At 42.5% G+C, this 15,675-nt stretch overlaps 1 protein-coding gene across 4 annotated transcripts in view; it reads right to left on the bottom strand.

Annotated features, from left to right (window-relative positions):
* The window catches only part of CNNM4 (cyclin and CBS domain divalent metal cation transport mediator 4), a 50,989-nt gene that overhangs the window by 23,611 nt on the left and 11,703 nt on the right, over positions 1 to 15,675 (bottom strand). For all 4 annotated transcript variants that reach the window (XM_073653688.1, XM_073653689.1, XM_073653690.1 and 1 more), the window contains exons 2-3: positions 14,319 to 14,682; positions 10,567 to 10,710 (exon numbers count right to left, since the gene is read on the bottom strand). In XM_073653688.1, the coding sequence (XP_073509789.1) occupies positions 10,567 to 10,710; positions 14,319 to 14,682 (508 nt within the window). The remainder of the gene's footprint in view (positions 1 to 10,566; positions 10,711 to 14,318; positions 14,683 to 15,675) is intronic.

Raw genomic sequence — 15,675 nt, 5'->3', positions numbered from 1 at the left:
AAACTAGACCCCTTAAAGGAACTTATTTAGATGTGTGGTGAGCACTTTGAACCCCCAAGTGTTTTGCAACAGTTTATGACGTAGAGCCGTGAAAAAAAAAATCATTTTCTTCACACAAAAACGATACTTAGCCGCAATTTATATAATATTCATGAGGGTCACAGGATAAATAGGACCCCAAAAGTTGTTGTTCAGTTTCTCCTGAGTACGCTAATACCCCATATGTGTGGGAAAGCCATTGTTTGGGCGCACAGCAGGGCTCGGAAGGGAAGGAGTGACGCTTTGGAATGCAGACTTTGATGGACTGGTCTGTGGGCGTCATGTCACGTTTTCAGAGCCCCTGATGTGCCTAAACAGTGGAAAAGCCCAACAAGTGCCCCCTTTTTGGAACTGACACTTGATTTGTGAATTGTATAATGTAGTGTCATACGTCAGTTGCATAGTGTCCGTCAGATTGTTGTACATCTGAAATTAATTTAGTAGTGGATGGAAATATGGCACCTTCTGAAGCAGTCTTTCATGCACAGGCCAGGTTTGTCGGGGCAGGTGTCGCATTGATAAGAGGTATCCTTGCGTAATCCCCTTCGGTAACACACTTGGCACCTCTTTTGTGACTTAACTTTTTTTCCGCTGTGAGCGACCTCCCCTGGGAAAATGCTGACCTGGCACAATTTGAGGTCCTTCAGTTCCGGAAGTACTGGGGCCCGCTCCGCCACCACTGCCAAATATCAGGGCCTTGATAACTGTCTCCTGGAACTGAAGGTACGACATAGAAGTCTGGCCTGCACATTGTGACAGAAGTAAAGCGTTGTGCATTGCCATCTGTACGATGTGCACGGCCAGCTTCTTATACCATACCTTGGCCTTTCTCAAAGCACTGTACGGCTGGAGGACTTGATCAGAGAGATCAACTCCCCCCCCATGTACTTGTTGTACCCCAGTACACAGTCTGGTTTGAAGACCTGTGTAGAGAAACCTCATACAGTGCTGAGGGTGCTGCCATCACCATGTTTGGTGGTAAAGAAAAGGACATCCCTCTTGTCCTTGTCGCCACATTGGGCTCTGCTCTCACCACTTCTGACAATGTGCCTAATTAGTGTCTTTGGGAGGCCTCTCTGATTTTTGCAGAGAGGGACTTGAAGAGTGGGACACTGGTATAAAAGTTGAGGATGAGGTGATAACCTTTATCCAGCAGTGGATGCACCAAGTCCCACACAATTTTTCCACTCACTCCAAGAACAGGGGGCATTCAGGGGGGGGTTCAATCCGGGAGTCCTTCACTTCGTAAACTCTAAACTTATGAGTGTACACCGAGGTACTCACAAAGTTTATACAGCTTGACTCTGTACCTGGCCCTCTTACTGGGCAGGTACTGCCGGAATCCAAAGCCGCCTCTTAAAATGGATTAAGGACTCATCCACGCAGATGTCCCTTTGGGGCACTTACACTTCAGCAAACTTGTTGTTGAAGTGCTCGATGACCGGCCGAACTTTAAAAAGACGATCAAAGTTCGGGTCATCGCATGCAGGACACCTTGCACCGGTCACCGCACGGTCGCGCTCTGATTGGCGAGATCGATGTAATCGGTAATCGCACCAGAGTGGGCTGGCGTTGCTGTTTCAGGCAATCTGATTGGTGGTTCAGAATTGAACAGCCAATCATAGCGATCGTGGTTGGGGGTGGGGGGCGGCGACACCCCCCGGGATGATGACACCATCTACCCTAAGGGAAGATGGCACCGGAAATACAATGTGATCACCGCGACTTCGGTAGCGGGACCGCATTAAAGATCGCGTGTAATAGTACATACCTGGTCCAATAGGCCCGGGCGAGTGCGACGTACTATTACTGACCACGTTGGAAAGGGGTTAAAGCAGATCTGTTACCAAAAATAAACAGATCTATAAATGAGCCAAGGAGGCTGATAAATACAGATCTTACTGACCTGGAGAACCAGGTAGCCGGGTGAGTTTTAAAACAAAAGCCATACATCTATGGTGGACTTGCATTTAACATGTCACAGCACTTGGTCCCTTCCTCCCCATTTCCCTATATATTGTAAGATAAAATGTAGTTTTGAATTACACTACTCAATTTTCTTTAATACATATGGTAGTGATATATTTTTATCTATCTTCTCCAACTCGTTTTATTGAAGATTGTACAACGTAAGAAGGTTACAACATAGAACAAAAGAACAAACAGTATTTGTCATTAATACGGTCTGGCAAAGATAACCTTGCCCTTAACATGGCATGAGTCTAATATATTACCCAAAAGCATAAGAGACCCATGCCAGGCACCAAATAACACAGTTTATCATGAGCGAATGCTCCTCACCGCCTGGAGACTATTGTTAGTCAAAAGGAGAATCAAACCAAGGCTTTCATACCTTAATCAAATTTTTGAAGACCATGTCTATTTTTCTATACCACCCTCTCATAGGAAGCTGCAGTATTTACCATGTTGACCCAGTGTGAACTTGCCAAAACAATGTTTCCTGGAGAAGAGTGTGAGGGTAGTGAGGCTAGGTCTCCTCATCAAGGATTGAGAACAAACATACCTTAGGGCAGAGTAGTACAGGGGGTTGTACGAGCTCAATGAGGATAGCTATGACCTCTTTCCAAAGGTCTGCAATACTGTGGGGAGGTCAAGGCCTCACTCCAATCCTCCTTTGATAGAGCGGGATTACTGCCTTCCATTTGGCCTCAACCAACAATGGCGATGAGGAGAATCTCCTGCTTATTAACTGGGTGTATAAGAAGATCAACCCCTTGGGTTCCTGGCTCCTTAGAATCCCTATTGGGGGGTGTGAGGATATGAGAGAACATCCAAATGTCTGGAAACTGGGTATTTAGGGCATGCCTTCGATGCAGTTAGATAAAGAAAGTCTGGGAACTTGATAGTTGTTGACATTGATCAAAATGAAACAAGAACACCCTGGATATATACCTGTGCCAGTGTCTTGACTCCTAAGTTCAACCAAAGCTGAGCATCTTGGGAAGAGCACAGTTATGACATAATGGGGACTCAGCTACTGTGTCCTTGAACTGAAAATCTTTTTGGTGGCTTTCCACAGTTGAACTGGAAATCTTAATTGGGAAGAAGGAGCGCGAGTATTGCTCTGGTGCCTCCAAGACCCCTCATAGACTTTGAAGACTCAAACAGTGTGCAAGGTGGTGTTCAGAATTAGGCAAATGATTATCTGCTATCCAGTGTTGTAGAAAGTGAAGTTGGCCAGCCAAGTAGTATACGAAGAAATCCGGGAGTGCCTCACCTGCCTCATCCCTGGGACTCTGAAGAGCAGTCAGCTTCAGTTTGTGTCTGTTTGAGCCCTATATGAAGGATGCTAAATGGGAGCTGATCATGGCAAAGTCCCTTTGTGGGACTATGGCGGCTGAATGGTCCAGATCATAGGAAGTTAGGAGGACTATCATTTTAATGACATTGATTCTCCCAGCTACTGACGGAAGGAGGGCTCTCTATAATCGAATTTTCTCCCGCAGGTATGACATGAGGGGCTATATTTAAATCACAGTGTTGTGTGTGATTTCTTGTTATGTGTATACATGGATATTCAAAGTGGGATACTATTCGTAGCCTGCAGAATTCATACCCTACTTTCCATCCCATGGTGCTTAGAGTTAACATGGATTTCTGCCAGTTTATTTTTAGACCGGAGAATCGGCCAAATTCAATAAGATCCATTACGAAAGGCAGTGTAACTCTTGGACTGACCATAAACTGGATTAAATCATTCACATACAACCCCAAGTGGTCCTCACGGGAACCCACTTTAATCCCTTGATGCCCTGCAGTCTGATGGATCCTGACAGCTAGTGGTTCCAAACAAAAGGGGGAACAGAAGGCACCCCTGTCTGGTTCCTCTCCCCTAGGGAATCAACGAGGACATAAAACCATTAATCAGGACCTTAGTTTTCAGAGATCTACAAGACTGCAATCCACCTTCTGAAGCCTGGTCCAAAGCCAAATCGTAGAAGGGCCTTCTCAAGGTAGGTCCACTCAACTGAATCAAATGCCTTAGAAGCATCCAGAGATGCCAAGACCCAATCTTCCGGTCCTTTCCAATCGGACTGTGCAATTACCTCCACTCTCCTTATATTATCAGATGTAGACCGACCCAGATTAAATCCACACTGCTCTGAGGGAACCATGTCGCAAATTACTTTAGTCAATTCACTTGAACTTTGATCAATATTTTGTAACCTAAATTTAATAAGGATATGGGTCTATATGATGCACGCTCTTGGGGGAGGCTCTTCTGGTTTTAGTATTACCACGATATTGGCATTGTAGAAAGATTTGGGTAGAAAGCCTTGTTCCAGTGAGGAATTACAGTCATGGCTGAAAGAGTTGGCACCCTTGAAATTGTTCCATAAAATGAAGTATTGCTCCCAAAAAATGATTGCAGTTCCTTAGTTTTGTTCTACACAAGTTTATTTCCTGTGTGTGTATTGGAACACACAAAAAAAAACAAAAAAAAAAATTGGACACGATTTCACACAAAACTCAAATGGGCAGGACAAAATTGTTGGCACCCTTTGGTATAAATAACTGCAATCAATCGATCCCTATAACCATCAACAATCTTCTTACACCTCTCAACTGGAATTTTGGACCACTCTTCTTTTGCAAACTGCTCCAGGTCTCTCATAGTTGAAGGGTGCCTTCTCCCAACAGCAATTTTAAGATCTCTTCACAGGTGATCAATAGGATTTAGATCCGGACTCATTGCTGGCCACTTCAGAACTCTCCAGTGCTTTGTCTCCATTTCTGGTGCTTTTTGAAGTATGCTTGAAGTCCTTATCCTGCTGGAAGACCCATAACCTAGGACGCAAACCCAGCTTTCTGACACTGGGCACTACATTACCAAAGTATTTTTGGTCACAATCTTCAGATTTTATGATGCCTTGCACACACTCAAGGCACTCAGTGCCAGAGGCAGCAAAACAACCTCAAAACATCTTTGAACCTCCACCATATTTGACTATAGGTACTGTGTTCTTTTCTTTGTAGGCCTCATTCCATTTCTGGTAAACAGTAGAATGATGTGCTTTACCAAAAAGCTCCATCTTGGTCACATCTCTCCACAAGACGCTTTCCCAGAAGGATTTTGGCTTACTCATGTACATTTTAACAAACTGCAGTCTAGCTTTTCTATGTCTGTGTCAGCAGTGGGGTCCTCCTGTGTCTGCTGCCATAGAGTTTAACTTCATTCAAATGTCAGAAAGTTTGCGCCGACACTGATGCACCCTGAACCTGCAGAACAGCTTGAATTTCTTTGGAAGTTGATTGGGGCTGCTTATCCACCATCCAGACTATCAATTTTGCTCTGCCGCCCATGTACAGGGAGCTCAGCTACAGTGCCATTGCACACTGTGGACAAAGGAACATAAAGATCTCTGGAGATGGACTTTAATCTTGATATTGTTCAACAAATTTGGTTCTCAAGTCCTCAGACAGTTCTCTTCTCTTTCTGTTCTCCATACTTTGTGTGGCACACAGAGAGACAAAATGATAAGACTGAATTAACTTTTCCCCTTTTTATCTGCTTTCAGGTGTGATTTTTATATTGCCCAAACCTGTTACTTGCCACAGGTGAGTTTGAACGAGCCTCACTTGCTTGAAAACAAAGATGTTTACCCACAATTTGGGAAACTTGTCAATTTTGTCCGGCCCATTTTTGGGGTTTAGTGTGAAATTATGTCCAATTTGCCTTTTTTCGTGTTGTTCCAATAAACACAAAAGGAATAAACATGTGTAATTGCAATAAATAGAAATACTTCATTTTCTAAAACAACTTCAAAAAGGTGTTAACACTTTTGGGCATGACTGTATATACTTTAAGAACCTGAGGAGCAAGTTGATCTAAATCTCTTAGATTGTAAATATCTTAGATAGATTGGATTTGATATACAAATTTTAATTTGTACTATAAAGGAGGACATAGTTGCGCCCCATTGCACATAATGATACCTGTCTCAGGTATGCTGACAGGTGATGAATGAAAACGGACAGGTAAGCAGCACTCAGTAATATCATCTAATGCCTTGTTGTAAAGGTTTAGGTCTTCTGAATAGTTTGCCTGTTGAGGGTGATTAAGAAACTTATTAATCATTGTAGACAAAGGAGTATTTACAAAGCAGCTTGTAGTTTTATCTTGTGCAATTGATTGGTTTGGCTTCGGAAAGATTGAGCAAATAAAATACTCCGACTGATAACAGAAAAAACCACGAGCGTGGGAGCCGATACCCGCAGGCCCCGACGCGTGCTCCTCAGATCTTACATACAAACACACGATCACCCAGGACCTAAACCACTGCTGGCACCTCCTTATACCTCACTTTGGTCACTGCACTGTCAAGACAACTTGATTTTTTTAAGCCCTGTCCGACTGGGCAAATGTTCAGTTTTGCACTTCAATTTTTTTTTTTTGTTTGAGCCATAATATTTTATTATTTTAGCATCTACATAACTGTGCAAAAGGGATCTGTTTATTGCATGACGAGTCGTAGCTTGAAGGACGCTGTTCATTTCACTATAAAATGTAGTGGAAAATGGGAGAAAAAAAAAAAAAAAACAGTTCTGCCATTGTTTCTGAATTTTTAACAGTGTTTATTTTCCGTTTAGGCTATGTTCACACTAGGCGTTTTTCCAGCTTTTTTTCATGCAAATTTTCAGCTGCGTTTTACAGTAGCAGCAAAGTCTATGAGATTCCAGAAATCTTGATTTTTGTTTCATCAATATTTTGTGATTTGCATGTTTTTTTGCAATTTGCACGTTTTTTTGCAGAATAGAGCATGTCACTTCTTTTAGCTTTTTCCAGAATTTTTCACCCATTGGAAGTAATTGGTGGTGTAAAAATACTGAAAAAAGATGCAGCAAAAAAACACAGGTATCAGGATTTGCAGCGTTTTTTGTGCCAAAACCTGATGAAATAGAATGAGATTTTTTTTCCTTTTTCACTGAACTTTATTGTAGATGCATAAAGAGACAAAAGGAAAGTGAAAAAAACGCTGAAAAAACAACAAAGGAAAATCCTGAACAAACCTTCCTGGCAAGAGATCAGGTTTTGCTGCAGAAAAAAAAACACCTAGTGTGAACATAACCTGAAAATGACCTGGCACCATGGTCAGTATGGTTACAGCGAATTTTATGTATATATAAATAATATTAATAAAAATAAAATTTTATATAATTTTTTTTTTCTTAATATTTTAGATTAGGGGTTAAAAAAATAGATGTTTTGTTCTGACATTCTTTGAGATCTCCAACTATCCAAGCTTGCCCGTTTTTATCGATACTGTTTGGGGTACATACAACACTAACAGCATTTTGTTGCGGAAGAAAGAGAAATGTGGCGACCAAATAAATGGAAATTCAGGGATTTCCTATTATTTCCCCCCTTTACACAGCTTTTACCCTGTAGGCCAATTATACATATATTGATGGATCAAACTTTTACAGACAACAATACCAAATTAAATTTTCTGATTTAAAAACAATTTTTACACTCTTCCCCCTTTTTACTTACTTTTAGCCTCCTTGGGGTCCTGAACCTTCAATAGTTCAGTATTGCAATATATGGTAAAAATCAGTCTCCTATGAAGCCCAGCAATTGAGTGGCATTTAAGTGGTTAACTAGCAGTGACTAGAGCCAGCTCTGATTGATGCTGTTAGGGGCAGGTGCTGGCTGTATAACACAGCCGGCACCTGCCAGGTATGGTGTGGACTCAGCTTCTGAGCCAGCAAACTGATTTAGGATGTGCTAGTACACCCTATGTTGAGAAAGGGTTAAAGGATAATGTAACAAATAAAGAATCTGCAAATTGCTTTATTCATAAATGTTGTATTACACCCCTCACCCCTGCAAAATAAAAAAAAATATATATATCAGTCCAAGGTGCCGGCCACTAGGTGTCTCCCTTCTATCTAGCGTGCTGTCCTCTGCCTGCTGTAAAGCGTAACCTGTCTCTTGCAGCAGAGATAGAGAGGTTACAGTAAGTGAGGGCAGTGTCTTGATCCAGTGTCTATATAACTGAGTACAGGCATAAAAGAGAGGTAGAGTTTGGGTCAGGCAAGTTATTGGACCATCACAGGAGCAATGCACGAGGGAAAGAAAGTTCCAGTGCCTATAGTGCAGGCAGCATGTTGCTGAAGATCAGTTCACTCAAAAAGAGCAGACTCGTTACAGAGCATTAGAATTGGGGCAGTTCCTGGACATATGGGACTGGCATATGCACCAATAGCAGTTTTACCTGGTTAAGGGGGATGAGAGCAGCAAGACCAGGCTTTCCCACAGTATTTGCGCAAAAGGACTGGTAGATTTTAAAGTCACAGCTCCGACATAAGTAGACATTTAAGACTTGGTGAAACGTATCATTGGGTATTCTGGTGGGTATTTATTTCCCCCTATTTTCCTAGTGAAGCAGGCACGCTCAGCCAAGTCAGCCAGGCACACAGAGCCAGATAGCCGTTGGGCTATCAGCCATTTATATGAGTTGCCGGCATTACCGTAATGCCCAGTCTGGTGTGATCTCCCATATATTGCTTGCATTACAGATAATATAGTGACTCGCCCGTCTGACATTTGCTATGTCATGATGAGTCTTGACAAAAACAAGATCTGATAACATTCAGAAGACTGACAGATCTCCTTCCATCACATCAGCCTCACAGGCCATGTTAGCTTAGTCATTATTGCCCTTGTCATACACTCCCTATGAATGAAGCATTCCCATGGTCCCACCACCACCTCATCTTCCCCCTCTCTCCTCCATCCAGACCTCGTCCTTGTCCTAGGCGGTCTGGGACCGCTCACAGAACCAGAGGACTTCCAGCACCACTTCTGTGCAGATGATACAAAAAACTAATCTTACAGGACATAGCAAAAAATGTATGTACAACGCCCTGGAGTCTCCTCTGGAAGTTGGTGGGACAACTCATTAAAACCCTGCCATGGCCCACACCATGGGGACCATCCAGATTTTTCAGAATCATAGGCTGGCAACTTGCCTGGAGATCCATGAGTCGCTGCACTACATGACAGATGTAACATTGAAGGGGCACTCCAATCCTAGATCGCTCAACTAGAAGTTAGACCATGATCTAGGATTCTATGGAAGTCTTCATACAGAGGCTGGACAGATATCTGTCCGAGATGGTTTAGTGAATCCTGCATTGAGCAGGGGGTTGGACCAGATGACCCCTGAGGTCCCTTCCAACTAACATTTTATGATTCTATGACCACCTATATTTGGTAGGTGGAGTAAGGTTGTGAACCCTGTGATCAAACTCAAGGGGTCAGTACTAGAGATGAGCGGATCAATTTGCGGGACTCCAGTCTATCGTCCAGGTCAGTGGCACCTGGCATCTTAACGAGAGGCGTAGCATTTGATTTGTGAAGTCACACAGATGACGTCGCGTAAAACACTCGCTAATCAAAAGCCGGGGACGATGAAGGCAAGAGATTCAGAGGCCTCTCGTCTAGCTGCCACTTACCTGGACTGGAGTTCCGCAAATACATCTGCACATTTCTAGGCAGCACCAATCACGCAGGCACAACCACCGATACGCACAAACCTCTTTGCTTGGATTAACTTCTAAAAAGGGCCACCACAGCCCCTCATTATTATAATAAGCTGTAGAGGCCCCCCATGCACAGACTAATGTCAGCCAAACATGCAAATATCAGCAGGCACAGCCTACAGCCTAATATGTATGGGGGCCCTAGAAAGATGATGCCGGGGAAGATAAGGATCCGGCATGTCCAATATTGGACTGCCAATCCTTTTTCTTTTGGTGAGAAAGGTAGAGGAGTCTGACGGCAGCTCTCACAAAGAGCACAGGAGCGCTCAGTAGAGCAAACACTCCTACGTATGGAAAAGTTGGACCAGCCAAACATTGGTGAACCATCAGCAGTATCCTAATCCGTATGGAGGCCCGTCTGCGCCAAACAATGATAGCTTATCATAAGGCTAAGCCATTAAGGTCTTAAGCCTACCATACACAACAGACAGCAGTCAGCCATCTACCCCCACCTTAGCAAGCTGCTACTGCGGCTTATCTACTGGCCTGCAAATGGATTGGCCGTCAGAAGTCCGATGTGCTGGATCCTTCTCACCTGACAGGGAAGAGTTGAGAGGTCCCCATACACATTAGCCATCTCATTAACATTGGCATGCTTTGCGATTTTAGTTTAAGAAACCATTTTAAAAGTTGGACTATATCACTGAACTAAGGGTTCTCAAGTCTAGGGAATGGCTAGACTCATTTCATTGTGATTTTCTCATAATAAAGCCACAGACATCTCATGGAAATAAATGGCTTTTCATGATTGGAGATCTGGTATCACAACTGAATGCAATGACCCTCAGTTCCTAGGTCAAGAGCCTATGACATCTTTAATAGGTCTGTAAAAACCTTACCAACATGGACCTCATCTACTGTCTACAAGAGACAGGATTGTAGGGATACAGCCCATGTGGACACCTTGTGAGGGGTGGGGAGGGTTCCAGGTTCACAGATGGCAGGAAAACAACTTACTATAAAGATCCGATTCATCCAAGATCTCAGATTTGATGATTTCTTCTATGACATCTTCCAGGGTAACCAGCCCCATCACCTCGTAGAAAGGGTCTCCTTCACCGTCGCTGTTCACCTTCTGCACGATGGCCAAGTGAGACTTTCCTTTACAGAAAAGACAGAAGGAAATCATAATGAATATGTGGTAAAAATGCAACAAGCTAGTGTGATGCTAAAATACCACCTCTCAGCCTAAACACGGACCACCCAAGCTTACAAGAGACCGCCGCTCACACCCACACAAACCACCACAGGGAAGGAATGAGGAGCTTCTGCCATAAACATCTCGCAATATCCAGTTATTCCGAGAGATAATTACGATGAGGATTGTGCAATGTTGCCAGCTTCTACACAATGGGCACAGTGTACACGGGATATAACCTCGGCTACCAGCGCCAGGCAGGTAATTACACCATGACGGGTAAATAGAAGGGCATGGACGGCTCTGCACTGCCCTTCATGGAGAAGACTCGACTTTGGACTGAGGAGGAGGAAGGAGGTGGATCTGTGTGCTCAAGGTCAATCTCCTGCATCAGACTAAACACAAATGTGATTTATTATTATTACTGCACCCGTCTAGACCAATGCCAGCAACCTGTTACTTTTTGCCTCATGTGACCTTGGTCGCTGACGTGTATTTGGATGAGGTATACCGGTTCCAGAATAAAGGGCCATTTACAATGAAAAATTACCATGATCTAGGCAGCCTCGTTTCCCAATAATTGTGCAGTGTAAACAGGCTGCACATCACAAGATGAACAAGTGTCCTGCTTGTTCATCAGGTGAAATAATCTTTAGTGCTGTATAAAAGATCATTGCAGCACATCATCCTGTGTCAACAGGACCTAGGCTGCCGAGAAAAATGGCAGACTATGCACACTAAACAATTAAAGATCAGTGTACAGTTTGAGGCGGAGTTTGCCTGTGTGAAGAGATTATTAAAAGGGAGTCTGTCAGTAGGATGAACCCTGCCGTCTACATGGGCATGTAAGTCATAGGAAACTGAATAAAATGACACCCTGATATCTGCGAGTCGATGTCTTTTAAAGAAATGTGATTTTTCTGGAATATATAAATGAGCTGTAAAGATCTCTCCCCGAGAATCAGCCTCCAGAGATTACATTAAATGAAAGGAAACGTTACCAGTGTGAGACCTGTAGATCAGGAGAACAGACTGTCAGTCATTACATGGCAACTCCTCCTTTCATTTATAAGCAGCTCTGGAGGCAGATTCTCAGGGGGATCTATGTCCAGCCCTTAGATCTTAACAGCTCATTTACATATTAAAAAAAAAATGTGAATTTCTCTGGAATAAGACATCGGATCACATATCAAGGTATCATTTTATTCAGCTTCCTAGGACCTGCGTGCCCATATAGACGGCTTAGGAGGGTTAATCCTACGGACAGATTCCCAATAAAACGCCCATCGATCAGTAGATATTTTCTGATCAGCGGTAGTTTAGTGCCACCAATCTGTCAGTGTAAAAAGACCTTAAAGCCCCACTGCAGCGGCGTTTTTTTATTACAGCTTGGAGTGGCGCTTCTAATGCAAGTTCCCTGCTCCTAGTCTTATACTTACCCGCTGCCATCTTCACCATCTATCGACACATCGATCCTGTTGAGTTATGTCAGATTAGTAAGACCCCACCTGATTAGTGAAGCAAGGGGGTCAAAAGTCCCTTTTTTATTTCAATTTATATTTTAGTTGGGGGGAGGGAAGAAAAAAAAAAAGACTCCGAACTTTGAAAATATTTGCTTTGAGCTATTTTCTGAGACCAGTAACTTTTTTTTCCCCCCTCCATCAATGGAGATATTTTCTCCCATGTATGTTGGAAGGGGGTTAATGTAAAGGTATGTGCACATGTTGAGTATTTGATTGCAGAAGTTTCTGCAGCGTTTCTGCATTTCTAGGAATTTGTTGGCAGCAAAAACGCAACGGAAAATACGAGTGTTTTTGATGTGTTTTTTGACCGATTTAAGTGAAGTCAATGGTGAAAAACGCATAGAAAATTGACATGCTGCAGATTATTTTCTGCACTTCAAAAATACTCAAGGTGTGCATGACACTTCAGGTTTCTCATTCAGTTTGCTGGCATCAGGTTTTGCAAGCAAATTTGCAACGTGTGCACAGAGCCTAAAAGTGCCTGAAGAGAACATCAATTACCAGTAATTAGTAGGGATTAGCACATTTTGGGCCCAATTGTAATTTCACAGATGCGCAACAAGCCAGCCAACAACATACAATGGGCAAAACAATTGGAAATCTGCTTTTAATGAATTTTAAAAAAAGGAGGAAAAAAAATATTTAAATCTATGAGCACTAATAGAACATGTGATAAATGATAGATCTCTGGGGTGGAGGGGGTCCGGTCTGTAGTACAGATAGAGATTCTATGTCCCATTGATGACTATAGGACAGCAGAGCGCGAACTGTTCTCAGGACGATGCCCCCGATCTATTTATCACCCATCAATAGCTCCAAGAGGCAGAACCTACTGTTTTCTGGACAGTCTAGATATCAGGGTCACTAGTGAAAACCTCTCGATAACACTTTGAATGTTGTCTACAACTGATGGTCAACCGGAACGTACAACTAATTTAAAAAAATAATAATTTGATCTCGATGTCTTATTTTTCAAGTGAAGTCACCTCTGAACTGATGTATTTTTTTACTCAATTCCTGAAAATAAAGTTAAAAGGGGTTGGACAAGAGACTTAAAGGGGTTTCCCCATGAACGAAAGTTCATTTTAATCAATAGATCTTGGAATAATAATAACTTTCACAATCGGGTGTATTTAAATAAAATGTCCCTGTGCTGAGATAATCGTATAAATGTTCCCCTGCTGTGGACTGTGTAATGGCTGTGTCTGACCGAGCAGGAACATGGTCTGATCATACCACAGCTCCTTTAACAATTAAGTCCCTCTCCGTAGGAGATACACACCAATACTCGGCAGCTGCCACTAGGCTCTGGGATGGACTGGGATGCTGTGTTCGGCCCGTACATCACTTATATACAGCTGAGAGCAGATTTCAGCAGATCAGTGGGAGTATGGGGAGTCATAATCCCACTCATCTAATATTGAGGTCCTACCCAATATAAAAGTTATCAAAAATTAAGTCCCAGACAAAACCTTTAAACAATTTTCTAAATAAACCACTTTTCTGTTGTAGAGTCTGGGCAACTCCTTCACGTAGCTGTCTGTTCTGCTGATATAGATTCAACAGGATACTGCTATTAGAAAAAGAAACCACCTGTAATCTGCATGTGAGTTATCACACAAGCTCGGGAGAGAGAAAGCCACTACCGATACAGGAAGGTGAAGATCCCACAAACAGCACCAGAGATCTTACACATTCCTCTGCATTTGATCAGGTTAAAGAGAATAACAGCAGCTGTATTACAATACAGACATGTAAAGTAATCCATGAATGAAGAGGTGTGGATGAACGAGAGATGGAGCAGCATCTTTAATACAGACTTCCATTACAGCATGTATTACTGAGAGAGAAAAATCAATATGCAACAACTCAAATTAGGTGCTGGTGCAAATTGCTTATCTGGATGGGGCGGGGATGGGGGTCCGAAAAGAAAAGAACTGCCAATATATGTAACTTATTTTTCCTTGTCAAAGTGTAAATAGCCTTAAAATTCCAAAAAAAATGAACTGATTCTACATACACATTCCCTTCACTGAACAGACACCTACCCTTCTTGAACTCCTCCAGCACGGCGTCCAGCTTGGTGTCGCTAAATACAAAGTGGACAGGGTGACTGTAGAAACGTGTAATGGTGCTCAGAGGGGTGCAATCGTCAGGATCCACAAAGGCCAAGTCTTTGACGTAGAGGATGTCCACAATGTTGAATCGCTCATTCTCATACACGGGAATCCGGGTGTAGCCGCTCTCCATGATGCTGGACATGGTGTTAAAATCTAAAATGGCATCACTGCGCAGCATAAAGCAGTCCTCCACCTTGGTCATCACATCCTCCACCGTCTTTGTGCGCAGTTCTAGAGCCCCCTGAATGATGTTCATTTCTTCCCGGACAAGACCACTATACGGTTCTGTCACCTGAAACCAGATTGAATAGATTTGGATTAAAGGGAGTTAGTTTCAAAATTATTTGCCAAAAATTACTCATTCTGAGCTACATGGTTCATAATTACACTGCAGTACCCGACCGCGACCACTACAGAAATCATTGAGCTGCTATGTTCTGGCATCATGCAAGAACTTCCAAACCGGTGCCGGAAATATAGACAATCAGCGGGAATGCCAGGTGTCACACCCCCACCGATCAGATATTGATGGCCTATCCCAAGGATAGGCCTTCAATAAAAAAGTGGTAGTGACCAACCCCTTTAAAACACAAATATCACAGTTTATAGATAAACTATAGGCAAGGTCTACAGATATGATGATAGATTCGGTCTTGCATCTCTGGTCCAGAGGTAGTCACATTGGGTTTGTTTTAATGTACGTCAAATTGTATTGATATGACGACAGATATTCAGTGTATATATTAAGTCTACACACCCCTGTTAAATTTCACTATTTTTGTATTGAAAAAAAAAAAAAGAAGAAGAATTTCAGAACTTTTTTTCACCGTTAGTCACCCATAGTCTGTAAAAATACATTAAAAAAAAAAAAAAAAAAGTGAAATGTTTTCTAGTGAAAAAAAAAAAAATTGTTTAAAGGGTGTGCAGATTTATTCAAATTATTTTAGTTCTTAATACTTTGTTAAAGTTTCCTTAAAATTTCTGACAGAATTCAGTCTTTTTGGGTAGGAGTCTACCAGCATGACACTTCTAGTATTGGCAATCTTTGCCCATTCTTCCCAAATCTGTCAGATTGCAAGGGTATCTCCTGTGTACAGCACCCTCTTCAGGTGAGCCACAGATTTTCAATTGGATTCTGGTCTGGGTCATTCCAAAAGTTTGATCATCTTCTGGCAAAGCCATTCTTTTGTTGATTTGGTGGAATGTTTAACGTCAATGTTGTGGCTAAAAAGGTGAAATCTCTCTTCATCTTCAGTTTATTAGAGGCCTGAAGGTTTTGTTGCAA

The sequence above is a fragment of the Phyllobates terribilis genome, unplaced genomic scaffold (assembly GCF_046119375.1).
Source record: "Phyllobates terribilis strain yellow unplaced genomic scaffold, ASM4611937v1 Scaffold_11__3_contigs__length_659146591, whole genome shotgun sequence".
Lineage (NCBI taxonomy): Eukaryota > Metazoa > Chordata > Amphibia > Anura > Dendrobatidae > Phyllobates > Phyllobates terribilis.
Note: the sequence above shows the minus strand (reverse complement) of the source record. Positions and strands in the feature narration are given on the sequence as shown.